At 38.2% G+C, this 22,894-nt stretch overlaps 1 protein-coding gene and 1 long non-coding RNA gene across 6 annotated transcripts in view; one reads left to right on the top strand and one right to left on the bottom strand.

The window, feature by feature from the left end:
• LOC105261377 overlaps nt 1–22,894 on the top strand; it is a 116,076-nt gene that overhangs the window by 33,036 nt on the left and 60,146 nt on the right. The window lies entirely within an intron of this gene.
• Nucleotides 1–22,894, bottom strand: part of NDUFAF6 (NADH:ubiquinone oxidoreductase complex assembly factor 6) — a 30,982-nt gene that overhangs the window by 5,458 nt on the left and 2,630 nt on the right. For 2 of the 5 annotated variants that reach the window (XM_019822914.2, XM_023248613.2), the window contains exons 2-7: nt 17,536–17,639; nt 12,659–12,781; nt 7,293–7,349; nt 3,424–3,526; nt 2,256–2,389; nt 1,729–1,830 (exon numbers count right to left, since the gene is read on the bottom strand). In XM_019822914.2, coding sequence (XP_019678473.2) covers nt 1,729–1,830; nt 2,256–2,389; nt 3,424–3,526; nt 7,293–7,349; nt 12,659–12,781; nt 17,536–17,556 — 540 coding nt within the window. In that variant the 5' untranslated portion in view covers nt 17,557–17,639. Of the gene's footprint in view, nt 1–1,728; nt 1,831–2,255; nt 2,390–3,423; nt 3,527–7,292; nt 7,350–11,120; nt 11,242–12,658; nt 12,782–17,535; nt 17,640–22,894 lie in introns of those variants that run through there. The other 3 variants (XM_011291403.3, XM_023248614.2, XM_023248615.2) reach the window with 3 other exon arrangements.

The following is a 22,894-nucleotide window of genomic DNA, read 5'->3' as shown; positions in this document are numbered from 1 at the left end:
AGCAGAAAAACAGCAAGTACAAGGGACCTGAGGTTTGCAGGTAAATGACAAGGTCTTTAGGATCCACTGAGGCTCAGAAAACAAACAAACAAACGGAAAAGAAAAAGGTTCACAAGAAGAACCAGGGAGAAAGAGCATCATGAGAATCAGGGAGATAAAAAGTTTCCACCAAGTTTTCAGGAGACACTAAAATGAAGTAATGGTTCTAGGAGAATCAGGAAGGAATAGCACGATTCAGGTGAAGGACATAGTTTCAAGAAAGGGGAGAAGGGGGCACCTGGCTGTCTCAGTTATTGGAGCCTGAGACTTGATGTCAGGGTTGTGAGTTCAAGCCCCACATCAGGTGTAGAGGTTACTTAAAAATAAAATCTTAAAGGGTTGACTGGGTGGCTCAGTCAGTTAAGTGGCTGACTCTTGATTTTGACTCAGGTCTGATCTCACAGTTCATGAGTTCAAGCCCCGCACTGGGCTCTGTGCTGAGAATGCAGAGCCTGTTTGGGATTTTCTCTCTCCCTCTCTCTCTGCCCCTCCCCTCTCTCAAAATAAATAAACTTAAAAAAAAATTAAAAATAAATAAATAAAATCTTTAAAAAAAAGAAGTGTGGGGTAGTCAACAGAAGACAAGGTACAGATTGAGAAAAGATGAAGAACTGTTAGGAAAACACCTAAAGTGATATGTAGGAGAAATCAGGAACCAGTTTAGAGGCTAAGTCAGAGAACCAAGGGAAGAAGATAGTAGAAGGTTTCAAGGTGGTGTTATATAACACCAGGGGATGAATCACCTGATTCTCCTCCTGAAATCATTATTGCACTACATGCTAACTACCTTGGATGTAGTGGCGCCTGGGTGGCTCAGTCGGTTGAGCGTCCGACCTCGGCTCAGGTCATGATCTCACAGTCCGTGAGTTCGAGCCCCGCATCGGGCCTGTGCTGACAGCTCAGAGCTTGGAGCCTGTTTTGGATTCTGTGTCTCCCTCTCTCTCTGACCCTCCCCCGTTCATGCTCTGTCTCTCTCTGTCTCAAAAATAAATAAACGTTAAAAAAAAAAATTAAAAAAAAAACTAACTTGGATGTAAATTTAAAAAAAAGAAAAGAAAGTTTCAAGGAGCAAAAACGTCTATGATGTCAATAGCAGAAAGAGTTAGCATGAATGAGAGTTTTAAGTGCCCACTAATGTGGCAATAAGGAGATTATTTAGTGATGCCTATTATTAGAATAGGCAGGATGGAAGCGAAATGATAGCACAACGAACGGTGCCATGGTCCTGCTGGCCTTGAGGTAACAATGAATGTAGCCACTTATTCACTAAAGTTTAACCGGGAGGGGGGAAATGTGCCACAGAATATCCGAAGGCTGCCTAGAAAAGGGGTGAGTTATCAGGCCAGCTGCAGACACTGAGGACATGAGCTCCTGGGAGAGGAGCCATCAGCCCTGGCAGGGCAGAGACAGCCTGTCCCCTGAGAGTGAGAGCTGGTGGGTGCACAGAGCACAAAGGAGCTCACCGAGGAAGCTGAGGCTGGGCTTGCTCGGTAAAGGATGTGTTCATCTGCTGAGAGGGAGACAGGGGGACCATAAAAAACTGGAGAAAGTTTTCAAGAGTGCCTGAGATAAATCTACGGGGATTTCACTGAGAAACGGAGTAAAGACCAGGAACCCTAACTATGCTCGAGGAACAGCCACATCTAGAAATAGTAGTTTCCTAAATAATTTGGCAGAGAGCCTACTTACATGCTTTAGGTGCAAGTGTGCCTGGCTGGCAATGTCATATATCACATCTCTCACATTTTTAGCTTGGTTCTGCCGTAGAAAATCCTCTTGTGAAACGCCATGCTGTGTGGGAAAATACACATTACGTTAGGAATCTAAAAGCACACTTTACCTTAGTTCAAGAACAGCAGGTGACAGAATAGAATCTACGGTACAATGTTTATTTTGTTTTTGAAAATACATGTACACACACTTGTGTCTGCACCTACAGACACACATACACACACACTCCTAGAAGAATATGTGACAAGATGTTAATTAACAACAGTTGCGGGTAGAACAAAATTATACAAGCAAGGAAACATATGGACCCACCACTGATCTCAGGTGCCCGACTGATAAAATTCTGATGTGATAACTGGAGCAAAAAAGCAATTAGCATTCATTTCAAAGCAGTTACTTGAACAGATGAAGCAAAGAACCAAGAGATAATGTCCCTCCCCATGTTCCTGAAGTAAATTATTAGAGGAAACAAGTAACAGCCTTACCAGCATACAAATTTCCATGGGAAGGAACACTCTTCTTCTGCTACCATGATAGGGCGTTGCTCTCAAGCAAGTGACAATGCCCTGCGCTTTTCCAATGTGACTCGCGGCATGATCTGCATGAAGATCCTTTACACCTAGGATTTTAGAAATGAAGCAACATGGCTTACATGCACAACAAATCAATAGAGGCAGCTTGGAGAAATCACCTAAACATGTACAAGTAGGTGTTTATCTTGTGTGTTATATCTGAAAAACAAGACTTATGTGAGCAAAACTGGGCACAAAGACAAGCTGACTGTTTACCACTGAACAGGTTTCCGAACCTCAACTTTTAAATGAAAGTGTTTTCCTCAGACTACAGAACACTGAGAACACATTTGGAATTTTAATCAGCTATCTTGGAAAAACATTACAAGTCTTCCATTTCTTCTCCTCAATGCAATTTCCATATGACCTCATTTTAAGTATACGCTTGACAAACCGTCTGCTCTTTGCTCCCTCCTTTCATTGTGTTGGCAAACATGTCACCGGGCATACAGGCGGAATGAGCCTGGGAATCTCAATAGGGACTTGTGTTACTCCTTTAGGGTGACATAAAGATATATTACCTTCTTCAAAAGAGAGGGTATTGTCCTTGATCCAAACAATCTCCTCATTACAATAAGACCTCACCAACTTAAAACAAAGTAGATGAGGAAAAGGATCATCTAAATTTGTTTGTTTTATTTATTTTTAAGAGGACAGAGAAAGAAAAGTCTTGCAAGAACTTTGAGAAACGCAGTTTTATATTTTCTACTTTTTATTTTTCCTACACGGGGAAGTTTTATTGACAGGGAAGGAAGAGTCAGGCCCCAGGTCTTCCAAATTGTAGGAGACACTTGAAAAAGAAAAATCACCTGTAATTACCAGATTATTGATTACAGCATTCCCATGAGGTAGCTAAAGTACTTTTATGAGAGCCTGAGTATTTTGATTAGTCTGCACTCCAAAGAAAGATATATATATTCCCCTTTTTGCTAAAGAAAAACAAACAAAAAATCATTCCTTTACAGATGGTGTGAAGAAAACCTTCGTGTTAAACCAATTAGACTGTCAGATTATGAAAGAGTGAAGTCTGAGAGGTATTTTCTTTGAAAACAGAATTATAAAACCGGAAAAAAAGACTTACCCAATATTTCTAGTGTTAAATAAAGAAGAGAGCTCTGAGTGTTTTCAGCATAGTTTTCCAGTTCCTGGATATTACGATATGGTTTGTCATCCAAATTTTTTTCCTATAGTCAAACAAAATGCAAATAAAGTTTGATGAATTATCAATATTTTATAAAAAAAAGCACCATTTTTTTGCCCTGAAGAATTAATAAAGAATAAAAATAATTAGTATATATTGTTTAGTACACAATAAGGTTAAAATAAAATTAAAATATTAAAGTCCTACACATTCAGTAATTACAAATCACCCCTCAAAAGAATACCTTGGGAATAATCTCAATGCACAAATCACCCCAGACATGCGGTTAGCTTAATTTTTAATTCCTTCAAAAGCCCAAGGAATCATGAGACACTGACTTAACTGAGCTCTGACTTAAGCACTTTAGACATTATCTTTTTAATCCTGGAAACCTCCCCCCTCCCCCCAAATAAAGAATTAATGCTTTTTCCATGTTGCAGATGAGGAAATGGAGCCACAGGTCACATAGCTAGTAAATGGTGGGGATAGGATTCAAATCTATACATTTTAACTGTTAAGCCCATGTTTTTAATAAAGAAAAGGTGTGTAGAAAAGGAAAGATCATAACCAGGCCCCACCCCAAAGAAACCAAGCTCCATAAAGTAATGGGGGTGATTACTTTACCTGATCACATTATATTCCAGAAACCAAAAAATGTAAATCTCAGGCTAAGAACATCTAGCCACTTTTATAATAATACATCCACAAAGACCCTACTGCCAAGGAAATATACCCCTTCCTCTTTATTTTTTAATCAGAAGAAAATGGCACTAGCAATGATCCCAGGTGAAAAAAATTATGTCCAATCTTTACATTTTTTAAAAATTGAGTCATAATTCACATACTGTAAAATGTACCCTTTTAAAATGCACAATTCAGTGGTTTTCAGTATATTCACCAAGTTGTACAACCATCACCACTATCTAATCTCACACTGTTTTCCCGCCTCAAAGAGAAACCCTGTACCCATCAAGCAGTCACTTCCCACTTCTCCCTTCTCTCATCCCCCAACAAACTACTCACCTACTTTCTGTCTCCATGGATTTATTTGCTCAGGACATTTTATAAAAATGCAGTGATACAATATGTAGTTTTTTGTATCTGGCTTCTTTCAGTTAGCACATTTTTAAGGGTCATCCATGTTGGAGCACATATCAGTACCCGATTCTTTTTAACTGGAGAAAGTATTAATAATATTCCATTGTATGGATATACCACACTATGTTTTTATTCACTCATTGGTAGACTATGGGTTGTTCCCACTTTTGGACTACTATGAATAATGCTGCTGTGAACATTTGTTACAGATTTTGTGCAGACACATGTTTTCATTTCTTGGGTATAAATATAGGAGTAATACTGCTGGGTCTTTGGTAACTCTATGTTTAACTTTCTGAAGAATTGCCAAATTTTTTTCAAAGCAGTTATACCATTTCACATTCCCATCAGCAACGTATGAAAGTTTCTAATTTATCTATATCCTCACCAACACTCATTATTGTTCATATTTTTATTATAGCCATCCTGATGAGTGTAAAGGAGTAATTTATTCTGGTTTTGATTCACATTTCCATAATGAAAAGATGTTGAGCATCCTTTTAGGTGCTTACTGGTCATAGGTAGATCTCCCTTGCAGAAATGTTTACTCAAATCCTTTCCCCATTTTTAAATTGGGTGATTTGTCTTTTTATTGTTGAGTTTTAAGAGTTTTTTTTACATATTCTAGGTACTTATTCCTTATCAAATATATATATACATATATATGTATGTATGTATGTATGTGTATGTATATATATATATATATATATATATATATATATATATATCTTGCAAATACTTTCTCCAATTCCATGGACTGCTTTCTCACTTTCTTGAAATTTTTAATTTTGTTTAAGTTCAATTACCTGCTTTTTCTTTTATTGCTTATCCTTTTGATAAGAAATATCTAAGAAATCACTGCCTAACCTGAAGTCACAAGGATTTATATCTATGTTTTCTCCTAAGTGTTTTACAGTTTTAACTCTTACATTTAGGTGTTTGACCTATTTTGAGTTAGTTTTTGCATATGGTATTAGATAGGTGTTAGATAGGAATCCAAATTCATTCTTTGCATGCAGATATCTAGTCGTCCTGATGTTATTTGTTGAAAAGGCTATTCTTTACCCATTGGATTATCTTCACACCCCTATCAAAAAATCAACTATAAATTTATGGGTTTATTTCTGGACTTTCAATTCTGTTCCATTGATCTATATGCCGATGCTGTGCCAATAATCCACAGTTTGATTACTATAACTTTGGAGCTTTCTTCTTTAGCAGGATTGCTTTAGCGATTCTGGGTCTCTGGTGTTTCCATATGGATTTCAGGATCAGCTTGTTAATTTCTGCAACAAGGCAGCTGGAGTTTTTATAGGAATTGCACTAAATCTAAAGATCAATGTGGGAGACTTGAGCCTAGTCTTTTACTCTTAAATATCCCTCCTTACAAATGCCAAATGTTATTTTCCATTAAACCAAAAAGTTATCTCTGTCTTGAATTTTCTAATTGTCTTTACCTCATAAAAACAGAAAACACCTGAAAAATAGATCTTCTTAGTGCTAGTTAACTCTGTAGGCCAACAACTATTTCTTTTATTTATTTATTTTTAAAGGCTTTATCTATTTTTGAGAGAGAGACAGAGTACGAGCAGGGGAGGGGCAGAAAGAGAGAGGGAGACAGAATCCACAAAGCAGGCTCCAGGCTCTGAGCTGTCAGCACAGAGCCTGATGTGGGGCTTGAACCTGTGAACCACGAGATTATGACCTGAGCCGCAGTCGGACGCTTAACTGACTGAGCCACCCAGGTGCCCCAACAACTATTTCTTTTAAATGCTCAAGTCGTTATCTCCTGTTTGGTTTGTAATTACTATAGCCTATGATTATTAATAGGCTGTATCCAAATAAACTAAGTGAACTCACATTTTCATGACAACAGTATGTGATAAATATCAGGCCAATGAGGACACTGAGCCAACCATGTGTCAGAAAGATTACATAAATTAGCCCAGGCCAGAGAGTAATTTGTATGCTTGGTTGGAAGTAGAACTCAGGTCTTAGAACATAGTATAGCATTCCATTCACTAGAATAGAACCATCAGACTTTCCTATTCCCTCAACTATCTGGACAGAGATCCAAATATTGCGTGTACATAAAGGTATGTGTATGAGTACTCAAGTTTTGATGATATTAAGGAATTATCTGTAATTTTTTTAAGGTATGATCATTTATTGTGGGTATGTTTTCTAAAAGCATTTTTAAAAATCTTTTCAAGATACAATATATATTTGCAAGCTAATAATATGCTGGTTTATTTTAAAATAATCCAGTGGCAAAAAAATAATAATAAAATAAAATAATCCAGTGGCATTTAATGAGAAGAGTTGGTAGAATATAGATGAAACAAGATTGGATATGTATTTATAACTAATTAAAGCTGGGTAACAAATACATGAAAGTATATTACACTATTCTCTCTACTTTTGTATAAGTCCAAACATTTCCATTTAAAAACCAAACAAAATAGTAGAGTGGGGGTAGGGTGTGCATACCCATCTCTGCCTAGGTGCCTATGTTTGCCTGTCTGACTCAAGGTGCAGGGGCAGGGGGCTGAAATGAGCGCATGTAATGATAGAGAATGGATACAATGACAGTTCTCTAAAATCTCCTTCCTCCAGAATGTAATACACATATTAAAACATTTCCTCCCTGAGGAATTAGCTTACAGATAAAAAGGAAGAAAACACTTACGACTTGAGCAATTTCAACTTACTCTTTCATCAATGATTTTCATAAGCCATCTTTTAGTCAGATTATGTCTTTTGACAGCCTGAAAAAAACAAGAGTGTTGTAAATTTTTAGAAAGTACTAGAAATGACTTCAGCAGACCTGAAAATGAACAAACCAAATACAAAACTAGGTAAGGAAACTTGTAATAACTATCACCAGATAGCTATGTTAAAGTATCAGGGGAAAAGAAAATGTCCCTAGAAAACATTTCAAAACATTTCCAAGTATAGATAATACGTCCAAAACATTTCCACTAGACTTTTTTTCTTATGCTATTAGTAATTTAACTAATAATTTAAAAATAAAAACACACTTTAAAAATAAAAACAAAACAAGAATTAAATAACAAGCTTCTGTTATGTGATTCATCTTGACTTCTATGCGTATTTATTACACACAAACTTTTTTCCATAGGACAAAAATTTTACTTAGTGAAAATAACCACTTCTCCACACGAAAAGAGTAACTAAAAGTCCAAAGAAAATAATCTGTAGGGTACAGTTTTATCTTAGCAAATAGAGATTCCAGTAGGAAAAAGCACACCTAGTGCCCAGATCTTGGTCTCCAGTTCCACTCCCCCCGAAGGAAACGGAGCTCTGGAGAAACAGAGGCAGGGGAGATTCAAGGTGATCCTAGAATATTTTTACTGTGCCAGAAAATACAAAGTGTCCCAAAAAGTGATGAGGATGCATGTCATAAGGACATAGGACCCAGTTTGATAAGACTCCCACTATCCAAGTCTGGGACAACTTGAACATCAAAATAATCATATATAGTAATGAATTATAAAATACTGGAAAAAAACAGGAATTCATGAGTTCATAGCAATAATCAATAAACAAATACAAGAGATTGAGAGCTCTTCCTTATATTAGAATGCCAAGTGCCAACCAGTAGTGTTGACCGAGTGCTAGAGTCTGGAAATTACCTTTTTGCAATCATAACAAATAAAGACTGAATCAGACAAGAACCATCAATGAATGCTAAGTTTAGGAAGAAACTGACATGGAGCAGGATATGTGCATAGTCTTAAAGTTGATTAATTTATGAGAGGAATTATAATTACAGACTGGGAACCCAAGCAACATCTTGACCAGGTGATGAAAACAGTGCCAACAAAGAACAGATGGACAAAGTGTGCCAACAGATGTGATACCCTAAGAAGAACATATCACCTTTGCAGTATTCTGGCCAAACATGTATAAACTGAATTAGTCATGAGAAAACATCAGACAATTCCCAAGTGAGGAATGTTCTAAAAAAGCAGGGGAAGGAGGCTATACTCTTCAAAACTGTCAATGACAGGGCACCTGGGTGGCTCAATTGGTTAAATGTCCGATTCTTTTTTTTTTTTTTTTTTGATAATTAAAAAAAAATTTTTTTTAATGTTTATTCTTGAGAGAGAGAGAGGCAGACAGAGCATGATCAGGGGAGGATAGAGAGAGAGGGAGACACAGAATCCAAAGTAGGCTCCAGGCTCTGAGCTGTCAGCACAGAGCCTGATGCAGGGCTCAAACTCACGAATAGTGAGATCATGACCTGAGGTGAAGTCGGACACTTAATTGACTGAGCCACCCAGACGCTCCAAGTGTCTGACTCTTGATTTTGGCTCAGGTTATAATCTCAAAGTTCATGAGTTCCAGCACTGCATCACGCTTTGCACTGAAAGCATGGAGCCTGGTTGGGATTCTGTCTCCTTCTCTCTCTCTGTCCCTCCCCCGCTTGCTGTCTGTATCTTTCTCAAAATAAATAAAAATGAACTTTAAAAAAAAAATCAATCAATGTCATAGAAGATAGAAGCTACAGAAATGTTCCAGATTAAAGCAGGAGAAAGAGATGTGACAACTAATACATGATCCTAGACTGGATCCTATACTCGAGGGGAAAATACTATTGTGGACATTACTGGGGAAACTGACAAAAGTGGAATATAAATGGAAAATTATATAAAAATGTTACATCAAAGTTAAATTTACAAAAGTTAGTAGCTATTCAGATAACATAAGAGAATATCCCTATTCTTAGGAAATACTTAAAGTATTTAGGGATGAAGGGCCATGAAGTATAGAACTTATACTCAAGTGGTTCAGATAAAAATTATGAGTGTGAAAATGCACACACACACACAGAGCACACATGAACTTGTATGTGGGCACTGCACAAATCATTAACAGGACAAAAATGTTAACAACAGGTGAATCTGGATGTAGATTATGCAAGTGTTCTTTGTACCGTTTTAAATTTTGCAACCTTTCTAAAAGTTTGAAATTATTTCCAAATAAGTTTTAAAAACATTGTTTTCTTGCCAAGTCAACAATAAGTAAGATATATTTTCATAAAAAATAAATATGGCAGGGGCACCTGGATGGCTCAGTCAGTTAAGTGTCCAACTCTTGATTTCAGCTCAGATCATGATCTCACAGTTCAGGAGTTTGAGCCAGCATGAGGCTCCGCACGCTTGGGATTCTCTCTCCCTCTCTCTCTGCCCCTCCTCTGCGCCCTCTCTCTCTCTCTCTCTCAAAATACATAAATTTTTTAAAAAGGGAAGAAAAAATAAATATGGTAGTGAAACAAAGTCTCAGGAATATCCTATACTCCATCTAAGACTCTAAGACATCACTGATACTAATGACTAATGATACTAACTGGAAGCACAGAGAACAGAGCCCATTCTGCCTTCCAGGAACTAACAGAAGCTAAAGGAGCTGCACAGTGTTGGTTGCAAAGCTCTCAGCACTGCTGCTATTACATGGCAGGACTCCCTGCAGGCCTCTCCCCAGTCCCAGGAATCAGCTTGGGATTCCTCAGTCATTACAGAGTCCTGATCTTGTTCTATTTTGTACATGTCTGAGTGGGGCAAGGCATGTTTGATCTTTGTAACCACCATCAAGTACCATTCCTGGCACATAAAAGTACTAAATACATATTTAACCATAGAAAGTCAGATTTTTGTTTACTCAAGGCTGAAACCATCACAGCTATAGTTCTTTGACCATAAAATATAATTCTTCTGTCTGATTCTGAAGGAAATCAGAGATCAAGGTAAAAAAACACAAGGATTTAATAAGCAGCTGAAAATCTGCTGAATAAATATCAACAATTTTTAAAACAGAAGCCAAACAGAATAAAAACCTTGGCTATAAACATAAGTTCAAGCTTGCAACTAACATTAATACACAGAGAAATGGAGAAAACCATATGAAATACACATGTAATTATAGATATGCAATTATCTTGCATCCTAAAAGCACTAATGAATCAGTGTGGCAGGAGAGTTCTCCCTGCACAATACACTGTCACTCTTTCCCCACTTAATCTTCTAAAAGAACCTGATGCTCTCTAAAGAACCAATGAAAAGTTTTCCTGGACAGTGTGCAAAAAGCATGTGCTCCAGCAGAGTGTGGAAGGGTAAACATGCAATCAAGACATCTGCTATGACCACCACCTGCTTCTTTCAAATATTCATATTAACCTTCAACACTGGTCATATCAGAAAGCTGGTCAACAGCAATCATCAACATTTAAAGAGCTATTAAAATCGGATCAATTGGCACATGTGTAAACATTCTACAGTTCAGATGGGTCTTCTGTTTTTGTTTTTGTTTTTTGAGAGAGGCCAAGACAAGATAAATTTGTCTTGAAGGAACCTCTAAGGATGCAAGCCTTAGCATAAACCTCCACTGCGGGGATGTCTGAGTGTAAAAAAATAGTTTTTCTAGATTTTAGAGAAAATTTTTCTCTAAATGGAGTCCCCAAGGTTGAGGTTCTTAAAGTGAGGTAAACAGAGATAAACAACTAATCTAATACTCACAGCTTCCCATCCACTTTTTCTTCTCAGTCCCAGACTTGGGAGGGCCTGGCTTTTTACATCCTTACTGGGGCTCTGTGAAGTCAGTCGGGGGCCCAGGAACGGGGCCTGCCTCTGCTGGTGTGCAGACCTGAGAAGAGGGGCACCCCTGTCAGGCCTGTCCGTGGCTCCGTTACAGAACCTGTCTTTTAGCACTCATCACACTACAGTGGGGACACAGATCAGTGACGAAAGGCACCTAATCCCCTTCCTCCAGTCATGGTGCAGCACATTTCAGAACTCTGCGTGGCTGTTTATGAATGAGGGATCCATATAACTGCTTTAATGTGAAACTATTCACTGTATACATCTAGCTGTCCGAATAATTCTCCAGCCCATAAGTTTCCATTCTCTAATACTTAAAATTCATCAATGAATATGCAACAAGGCAGTTTTACATTTGTGTCTGGACAATGGTGATCGCAAGTCTCCCTTCACAAAAGATCAGTATGCGTTTTTCTACAGCCCACGGAATGGATTGGAGCACTAGAATAAGGAGCTGCTGGGCAGATAGAACAATTAACCTGCCACTGCTTCAAAATGTATGGGGTTTGGTGTGCCTGGGTGGATCAGTAGTTGAGCGTCTAACTTCAGCTCTGGTCATGATCTCACAGTTCATGGGTTTGAGCCCCACATCAGGCTCTGTCCTGACAGCTCAGAGCCTGCCTTGGATCTTCTGCTCCCCAACCCCCATCCCTTCCCCATTCGTGCACTCTCTCTTAAAAATAAATAAAACATTTTCTAAAATGTATGGTGTTTAATTTCTACAACCAAATATGTGGAAAACAAATAAGTAGTTGGTAACACAAAGGGACCAGATTCTTTTTTTTTTTTCCTTTAATAAAGAAATTCAGTAAAGATCTGTGCAGGTTATTAGCAGATGATTTAAAATTCCTATCAAAACTAACAGCTTTGAACATTACATGAGCCTAAGATTTTTTCAGGATAGATTCCCCATAGCCACTAGCCAAATTGTATGCATCAAAAAGTATGCTCGAGGGGTGCCTGGGTGGCTCAGTCGGTTAAGCGTCTGACTTCGGCTCAGGTCATGATCTCACTGCTCATGAGTTCAAGCCCCACGTTGGGCTCTGTGCTGACAGCTTGCAGCTCAGACCCTGGAGCCTGCTTCAGATTCTGTCTCATCTCTCTGCCCCTTCCCCAAACGTGTTCTGTCTCTCTCTCAAATATAAATAAACATTAAAAAAAATTTTTTTTAAGTATGCGCAAATAACACTTACAAATTAAAGGTAGCATTTTGTGGGGCTCCTGGGTGGCTCAGTTGGTTAAGTGTCTGACTTCGTCTCAGGTCATGATCTCATGGTCCGTGAGTTCGAGCCCCACATCGGGTTCTGTGCTGACAGCACATAGCCTGGAGCCTGCTTCAGATTTTGTGTCTCCCTCTCTCTCTCTGCCCCTCCCACACTCACACTCTGTCTCTGTCTCTCAAAAAATGAATATACGTTAAAAAAAAAATTTTTTTTTAAGTAGCATTTTGCTTTTACCTTCCACAGCTCGATGGCCACAGGCTGCTGGGGTGGGTTGTCACTGTATATGTCGTCCACGGTTTTTCTCCAAAACTCCATTCGCATCAGTCCAATTGTTTTCTCAGAGACTGAGTCCTTAACCTGTAAACAGCATTCAAAAACCTTAATAAATGCACTCTTCCTTCACAGTCTCAAAATCAGTATTTGTGACTGCATAACCACATGATTCAGCCAAAAACGAAGTTTAACTCTGTATATTTGTTTTAATTTTTCCTTGAAGTTATATATCAATCAAATTCTTGTCATTAAGAGGTTCCCAAATAAAACTGCAAACTACTTCCAATATTTTCAAGGTCTGCATTCAAAAATAGGAGATCATCTTCTAGAAATAAATTGCCAAGAAAAAGAGTGGGGGGCGGACAATTAGATTAAAAGAAATTTGATAGATGAACCAGTTGCAGTATGTGGACTTTATCTGAATCCTGATTTGAAGAGAAAGAGACAACTAGGAAAAATCTGAACACTAGATGTTTAATGATACTAAGGAATTACTAAATTTTTAATGTTGGACAATGGTTTTGTAGTTATTTTTTAAATGAGTTATCTTTTAGAGATACATATGGCAATATTTACAGATGGAAAAATTTATCTGAGACTTACTTCAAAATAACTTGGAGGTGAGGATGGGGTAGGTGGGGAGAGAGATGAAAAATCAAGATTGGCCATGAGCCAGTAACAGGTGGAGCTGGGTGATGGGTTTATGGAAGTTTACTATACTACATTCTCCAATTCTATATATATTCAAAAATTTTCCATAATAAAAACGTTTTTAAAAGTAAACAATCTTCATTAGATTAGTGATGGTAAAATTATGTGTAAGTCTGGAGATGAACCTAGGAAATAGGGCCAGGGGCTTTCTAGAGGAAGCAGTGAAGGAAGTAACATTTACCAAATGTCTACGAGTGCCAGGCCCTTTGCTAGGTACTGTCCCAGAGATTATCTGATCTCAGTCCTCACTACATACCCACAGGGTCATTACCAATATACCCATTTACAAATAGAGAAATTATGGCTCAAAAAAGTGGTAGTTTAGGGGCGCCTGGCTGGCTCAGTCAGCTGAGCGTCTGATTCTTGATTTTGGCTCAGGTCATGATCCCAGGATCAAGCCCCACATTGGGCTCCATGCTGAGCGTGGAGCCTGCTTATGTATTCTCTCTTTCTCTCCCTCTCTCTCTCCCTCTACACCCCTCCCTCATCTGATCCCTCTCCCTCACTCACAAACTCTAAAAAAGAAAAAAAAGTAGTGTATCTTATGCTGTGCACACTCAGAACTCATAACGGAACCAGAAGGACTTGCAAAAGATTATGGGGGAGGGGAGTGGTTGACTACGAAGGGGCACATGAGGGAATTTTTTGGGTTGATGGAATTGTTCTTTTTTCATGACCACAATGGTGAACGCATGACTCTACGCATGTTTCAAAACCTATAGAACTGTACACCACAAAAAGTGACTTTTACTGTATGTCCATTTAAATAAATTCATTCATTCACAAAGTAATTTTTAAAAAGAAAATTATTATACCATCTCCCCACTACTGATTAAGAATGGCCTTGTTAGATTCAGGCAGGAGTAACCAATGCATGCTAAATCTAGGAGGTAAGGTTTTTTTCAAGACAGAATTGACATATACTAGTTTCAGGTGTACAACATAACTTGATATATGAATTGTGGATGATCACCACAGTAAGTCTCCATTACCATATGCAGTTACTAATCCTTTTCTTCTTGTGATGAGACCTTTTAAGATCTACTCTCTTAGCAACTTTCAAATATATAATATAGTCACCATGCTATATATTACAGCCTCATGACTTACTTATAACTGGAAGTTTATACTTTTTGATCACCTTCACCCATTTCTCTTACACCCACGCCCTATCTCTGCAACCACCAGTCTAATCTATCTATGAATTTTGGGGATTTTTTTGTTTTTTAGATTCCACATATGAGTAAGATCATATATTTGTCTGACTTATTTAGCATAATGCCCTCAAAGTCCATCCAACTTGTCACAGATGGCAAGATTTCCTTCTTTTTTATGGCTGAAAAATGTTCTATTGTATATTTACACATTTTCTTTATCCATTCACCTATCAACGGATACTTAGGTTGCTTCTGTATCTTGGCTACTGTAAATAATGCTGCAGCGAACAAGGGGGTGCAGATATCTTTTCAAGTCAGTGTTTTCATTTTCTTCAGATAAATATCCAGAAGTGGAATTGCTGGGTCATAGGGTAGTTCTATTTTTAATTTTTTGAAGAATCTCCTTACTATTTTCCATGGTGACTGCACCAGCTCACATTCTTACCAACAGTGTACAAGGGTCCCCTTTTCTCCACATCCTTGCCAACGCTTGTTATTTCTTGTGTTTTTGATTCCAGTCATTCTAACATGTGTGAGGTGATATCTTGCTGTGGTTTTGATTTACATTTCCCTGATGTTAGTTGTACTGAGCAACTTTTCATGTACCTGTTGACTATCTAGGAGGTAAATTCTGATGAGGACAATGGTCTTAAAATGTCTACTCACATTTAACAAGGAAAAAATATTAATATTTTGACTGTGACCAAAATTAGTATCACCAATAAGAGACAGATGGACATTTCATACCTCCTTATGATTTGCTGAAAAGGACATACATCACTTAGTAGTATTAGCCTAGGAATGCATAATATGACAAAAAACAAAACAACTCCAAATGAGAAACATTCTAAATTTTAATAGTATTTTAAAAATAAAAGGAAAAGTATTATTTTAAAAATGTCAATGTCATAAAAGACAAAGGCTGTGAAAATGTTCCAAATTAAAGGAGGTTAGAGATATGAAAATTAATGCAATACATGATCCTAGATTGGCTCCTGTACAGAAGGAGAAAAAATGCCATAAAGGACATTATTGGATCATTTGACAAAATTGGAAAGCAGACAGATTAAACATTGTATCAACACCAAATTTACTCAAATTGATTACTGTGGTTACATAAGAGAATATTCTCACTTGTGAAATACATGCTCAAGATTAAAGGGATAAGGGCCATGGGTAGTGAAGATACTCTAAAATGATTCATAGAATGAAATATATAGACAAAACGACAAAGCATGTGTGGCAGAATACTAACGAAAGGATCTATGGGTATTTTTTGTACTATTCTTACCTTTGTGTGTGTGCAATTATTTCCACATGAAAAGTTACTTTTGTTAATGGTCTTGGTGGTGGGTGGGTCTCTTAGTAATGTTTAGTATTCAGATCCTGGTGGTATATGGTCTGTTCTCAATAAATATCAAGAGTAATCTTTTAAAAATGTGACCAAGCTTTGATGTCCTTTTCTGCTCAGAACCTTCCAATGGTTTCCCATCTCCGCGTAAAAGCCAAAGTGACTGCACTGGTCTCCAAGACCTTGCCTTTTGGGCCCAGATACCTCTAACCTAACCTCCCATGCCCTTCCTCCCTCATCTGCTATAGACACTGGCCTTTTATCAGGTACATTTGCACCTCAGAGCCTTTGTACTTCCTGTTCCTTCTGTGTAGAATAGTCTTTGCTCACATACCTTACTCCCTTGCCTCCTTCAAATTTTTGCTCGAATGCTACCTTCTCAGGTTTTTCCTGACCACTGTAAAATCAGAGCCCCTGCAACACCAAGCCTTCCCCATCCCCCTTAATTTTTTTTTCCATAGTACTTGCTTCTATCTGATACATTACACAGTACTTGTTTTGTTCCTTGAGTACATGGGCTTTATATGTTTTATTCAGTGTTATACTCCAGGATCTAAAACAGTACCTAGCATATCTGAGATAATCAAATACTTATTGAATGAATGAATGAATGAATGAACGAACGAACGAACGAACGAACGAACAAGACTGTGTGTGTAAAGCAGCAGCAAAACACTCCTACAAGGTGACAGACAATTCAGGGAGAACCCTAATGGTTTGTTCATTAAAAATGGAATTTTAATCACTGTAAAGCGATAATGGAAGATCACAATGGGGACTCTTTACTGCTACACTGTGCTGAAGATGCAGATGTTCAGTTTATGCCTGAAAAAGGATGAGGTAAAAAAAAAAAATGGACTCATGACATCTAGAAGACACCAACAAAAATACAGCCAGAATCTGTCAGACTGTCTGCAGATTCAGTGTCTCACCTCAGTTGTGCCTCAGTGCTCTACTCACATCCTTTCATTCCTTCCTATCCTATCCACTGGAGAAGCCCTGCCAAAATTTGCACTTTCTTTGAGACTTCAAACCCTCCCCTGCTCCCTCACTCTTAATGTCTGAGCCCTCCATCTAATTTACTGAGAAGACCAAAGCCATACCACTTCAACTCCCACATTTCCATCCTCCAATTCATGTTACGTCAGCCCATGATCTTTCATTCTAAGAAAAAGAAGGCTCTTTCCTTCCTTTGTAATTTTTTAGACAAAAGCGAGTTAGTATGATCTAAGACCTGGGTTTGCTATAATTACTTCTATTGCCTACTTCACGTTAAAGCTAAAACGTCATTTAAAAAGTGCTTTGAAAACTGCTATAAACAGTGAGACTGTGATTAACCTACTCAACTAACAGACAAACATAAATGTTAATTGCATAGTTTTATAATAACCTTAGATAAAAGAAATTAAAATTCCAGAATGGTAGTTCCAGAATCGTTAAGTTTGTTAGCTAGTTTATTTTTGGAATTTAATTGATAAGCCTAACTAGAAGAAGGACAAAGAAATCACCAGCGGAGAACTTAAACACATCCAGCATATAAATTATAACTATATTTCTTTATTGTTCAGCATTAAATATTTTCACCATTTTTGCAAATAATTTTTGAAGGTATTTAATACCAGCCTGAGCCAGTTCCACATTGAAGGCCCTCAGTGCAAAGGCAGAGCTTCTGGAGTCTGCAGGGAGCAGCAGGGAGCACAAATAGCCTTCGTAGTCTCGTTTCCTATAACAAATAGGCAAAAAAAAAAAAGACCCTTACTTTTAACGTTCTAAACTGTACACACAAAAAAAAACGCTGACCAGAATTAGTCCGGCTTCGGCTCAGGTCACGATCTCACAGTTTGTGAGTTCGAGCCCCACGTCGGGCTCTATGCTGACCGCTCTGACCCTGGAACCTGTTTCAGATTCTGTGTCTCCCTCTCTCTCTGACCCTCACCCGTTCATGCTCTGTCTCTCTCTGTCTCAAAAATAAATAAAAACGTTAAAAAAAATTAAAAAAAAAAGGCCTGAAATTTCTTACTTATTTCTTTATAATTACAAAAATGTATCTGCCCCCAATCCCAGACCAGTTAAAAAGAAATAATCTCTATTATTTTTACTTATGTAGTACTTATAATTTTTTTTAAATTTTAATGTGTTATTTATTTTTGAAAGAGAGTGAGAGAGACAGAGCACGAGTGGGAGAGGAGCAGAGAGAGAAGGAGACACACAATCTGAAACAGGCTCCAGGCTCTGAGCTGTCAGCACAGAGACTGACACGGGGCTCAAACTCACAAACTGGGAGATCATGACCTGAGCTGAAGCCAGATGCCCAACCAACTGAGCTACCCAGGTGCCCCTATAGTACTTATAATTTTAATTGTCTCCAAGTCACTTTGGTTTTGGTAAGAATTCAAATGAGCTACTGAGGTGGACTACTCAAGAAAGTAATCCCAGCAAGTAATGGTATGAACTCACAGTTTGTTTGTTTGTTTTAAGTTTATTTTATTTTGAGAGAAAGAGTGCACACATGCAGGGGAGGGGCAGAGAGAGAGGGAGAGAGAGAATACCATGCAGGCTCCACATGGGCAGGACAGAGCCCAAAAAGGGGCTCAGTTTCACAAACCATGAGATCATTACTTGAGCCAAAATCAAGAGTCAGACACTTAACCAACTGAACGACCCAGGCACCTCTTTAATACACAGATAAAGACACAGATAAGACACAAAAACAGAAAATAATATAGGAGTGTGGGTGTGTGTGTATATTTATGTTTCCTAGCAGCATCTGCTGAGAGAACGTGGAAGCAATGATATCTCCTAGGCCCCCAGTATCAGTGAACACACCTAACACCTAGACCTTTGGTTTCTAAATACCATTCTCTACTGAAAGAAACGAGGGCTCATTGGAGGAATGACTAAGTCCAGGGCTGGGGCAGGAAAAATACCAGATAGGCCAGAGACATCTTCTTGAGCAGAAAGTAATGAAACGTTCAGAGTAGAGAGACTTGTCAAAACAACAAAGAAACTGGCCTGACAGGGGCACGTGTGTGGCTCAGTCGGTTGAGCGTCCAAATCTTGATTTTGGCTCATGTTATAATCCCAGGATCACAGGATCAAGCCCTGCATCCATCCGGCTCTGCAGTAAACATGGGGCCTGCTTGAGATTCTCTGTCTCCCTCTGCCCCTCTCCCCCACCCCGCTCATGGTCTCTCTCTCTCTCTCTCTCTCTCTCTCTCTCTCTCAAAAATAAAAAAATAAAAAAAATTTTAATTAATTGATTTTAAAAATAATTAGAAAGAAAAAGAAACTGGCCTGACAAAGTTCCCATTTGCCAAGTCTGAGTCAATCTGAGCATCAAAAAAATGATAGTAACATTGTAATAGAACACCATAAGCCCATACCAATATAAATAAATGTATGAATGAATAGGAAGGGAAGGGTAAAACCTGACAACCATACAATGCCAACTGATAAGTCTAGAAGACATGATGAAATATTTTTTAAGTCATCATTTGACAACAAAGTAATTGAGTCAGACAAAAATCATCAATAAAGGTCTTAAAATGTTAAATGGGTAAAAGTTTGATAGAATATTTACATATGCTGTGAAGTATCTCCTCACAAAACACGTATTACCAATTAACATTCTTTCTTTTCCTTTGTGTACACATTTAGTTGTATTGTAACAAAGCTACTTGTACACTTTTACCTTTTAAAACTGAGCATCATCATTCCTTTCCAGTGAAACAAAAAGAAAATTTAAAAATAAACAGGAACAAAATGACAATAGAGAATGTCAATTCCAAATATGATCCTACAGGTTCTGCTGATTCCCATCGAGTGGCAGGGCTCAAGACATCATTAGGAGAGAATTTTATTTTAAAAGTGTCTTCAGGGGCGCCTGGGTGGCTCAGTCGTTTAAGCATCCGACTTTGGCTCAGGTCATGATCTCACAGTCTATGAGTTTGAGCCCCGCGTCAGCTCTGTGCTGACAGCTCAGAGCCTGGAGCCTGCTTTGACTTCTGTGTCTCCCTCTCTCTCTGCCCCTCTCCCATTTGTGCTCTGTCTCTCTCTGTCTCTCAAAAAGAAATAAATCTTAAAAAGAAAATAAAAAATAAAAATAAAAGTGTCTTCAACTGCAAGGATGTCTGTTAAACATCATAGTTAAACATGCCAAAGGAGAAGCCATGTTGCCAAAATGCCCACTTAAACCCACCCAAAATCTCAAACCCACCCTTTGCTGACCTTCTATAATCCCATTTTTAAAGTTTTTTTTCTTTCTTTCTTTATTTTTTTTTAATGTTTATTGATTTTTTGAGAGACAGAGTACGAGTGGGGTTGGAGCAGACAGAGAGGGAGACATAGGATCCGAAGCAGGCTCCAGGCTCTGAGCTGTCAGCACAGAGCCCAAAGCGGGGCTCCAACCCATGAACCACAAGATCATGACCTGAGCCGAAGTCCAACGCTTCACCGACTGAGCCACCCAGTTGCCCCCTTTTTTTCCTTTTTTTTAAACAAGAGAAAGTAGACAGATACATGTAGGTAAATGCTAACTATCCATATTCACATAGAGACACAGTGTAATCTCCGAGCCCAATATACATTAATATTCTCATTAACTAAATTTACAAGGGAGAAACCCAGAAGATACCCTCTCAACCAAGTAATAAAAGGTTCACACCACAGAAATAAGGTAATCAACATCATGTGCTTCCTGAAATGATAGTGAGAAAAGCACAGCATATTCCTGTAATATTCCTGCCAAAAAGGTATAAATCGTAAGGAAACATTAAATAAACCCAACTGAGAGAGATTCTACACAGTAACTGGCCTGCTCTCTTCAAAAAAATGTCACACTCATGAAAAATAAGGAAAGACTGAGAAATTGTTTCAGCCTAGAAAAGAGTAAAGAGATTTGACAACTAAATGTAGCATATGATCCTAGATACATGAAAGACATAATTGAATAATCAGCAAAATTTGAATGGAGTCTGTGGATTTGACAGTAAATTGGATCAATTTTAATATCCTGATTTTGTTGATTGTACTATAATTATATGCGAGAGGAACCCTGGGTTAAGAAATACACACTAGGGGCACCTGTGTGGCTCAGTCGGTTAAGCATCTGGTTAAGCATTTTACGGGCTCAGGTCATGATCCCACAGTTCGTCAGTTTGAGCCCCACGTCAAGCTCTGTGCTAACAGAGCAGAACCAGCTTGGGATTCTCTCCCTCTCTCTCTCTGCCCCTCCCCTATTCATGCTCTGGCTCTCTCTCTCTCAAAATAAATAAACTTAAGAAAGAAAGAAAAAGAAAGGAAGGGAGGGAGGGAAGGAAGGAGGGAGGGAGGGAGGGAGGGAGGGAGGGAGGGAGGGAGGGAGGGAAGGAAGGAAGGAAGGAAGGAAGGAAGGAAGGAAGGAAGGAAGGAAGGAAGGAAGGAAGGAAGACACACCAAAATATTAAGGGGAGGTAATGGGACATCATGTCCACACCTTATTCTGAAATGTTCAGAATGTTAACAATGAGGTAATTTGGATGAACAGTATACTGGATCTCTGTGTACTATTTCTGTAATTTCTATGTCAATTTGAAATTACTTCAGGGGCGCCTGGGTGGCTCCCATCAGTTGAGTGTCTGACTCTTTTGATTTCAGCTCAGGTCACGCTCTCGCCTTCATGGGATCAAGCTCAGAGAGGGATGGTGCTCTGCCCTGACAGCACAGGACTTGCTTGGGATTCTGTCTCTTCCTCTCTCTGCCCCTCCCCCACTCTCTCTCCCTCTTTCTCAAAATAAATAAATTTTTTAAAAAAGTAATGAAATTACTTCAAAATAAAAAGTTTAAAACAGCATAGTCTTTATTATATATACATCATAGGATGACTGCCTATTGACAAGGCTACTTTCACTATAATACATTGGAACTTTATTATAACATTATTTCCTATAAAACAGTAAACTAAATAAAGTTAGGTCCAACTTGATTCCATGGAGTTTAGATGCTGAAATTTAGACTACTCCCAGATTTCAACTGGTTCACTTTTTGTTATCTTCCTAACAGAATTTAAACCTCTTCTAGCCACAACCTTCACAATTTCCTCCAACTTCCACGTAAACAAAAGGAAGGGATCACAACAAGTGACCCTGCTGTCACAAAACAGCTCTACTAAAAAATCTCACCATGAGTGGTTTCAGCTACAAAATGGACAGTGTCAGCAAAACAGCTCTCTAATTTATACTTTATTTTTTTTTAATGTTTTATTTATTTTTGAAAGAGAGGACACAAGTGGGGTAGGGACAGAGAGAGGTGGGGACAGAAGATCCAAAGCAGGCTAAGCACTGAAAGTAGCAAGCCTGATGCGGAGCTTGAACTCACACACTGCAAGATCATGACCTGAGCTGAAGTCGGACACTCGACTGACTGAGCCACCCAGGCACCCCTAATTTATACTTTTAAATACATATAGATATGTTTTAAAATTAAATTTTAATATTAAAAGTCTCTGAACGTCAAAAGTGTTTAAAACACTCGGAAATTAATATGAAACAGAGAGAAAACACTGAATAGCAATCAAGATTACAATCTTAATTTCTATCCAATTAGCTGACAGAAGTGATGTCCGCCACATCTATTTCCTAATTTCCAAAATGAGGCTTGATAACCTACCTGTTTCATATCTCCTAAAAATAACCAATATGTGAAGTACATCAGGTTTCTTACAGGGAAATGAAAAATGAAGATATACTAGTATGGTAACAACCTTTGGGAAATAAGATACTCTACACAAATAAGGGTTTCTCTGTAAAGTTGTTGTGTTCTGTGTTGTGTGTGTGTGTGTGTTTAATTTTGGTTGGAAATTTTTCTAACAATATTACCAACTTCTTTATATTGAGCAAGATATACTGATTACTTAACCATTTTTTCATCACTCAGGATCAGTGTTATAAATACTGATTACTGGTATACAAGGATATCTTAAGTAGCCAACCAAGGTCTAAT

This window comes from Felis catus, chromosome F2 (assembly GCF_018350175.1).
Source record: "Felis catus isolate Fca126 chromosome F2, F.catus_Fca126_mat1.0, whole genome shotgun sequence".
NCBI classification, from domain to species: domain Eukaryota; kingdom Metazoa; phylum Chordata; class Mammalia; order Carnivora; family Felidae; genus Felis; species Felis catus.
The sequence above is the reverse complement of the archived record's forward strand: the minus strand, read 5'-3'. Positions and strand labels throughout refer to the sequence as shown.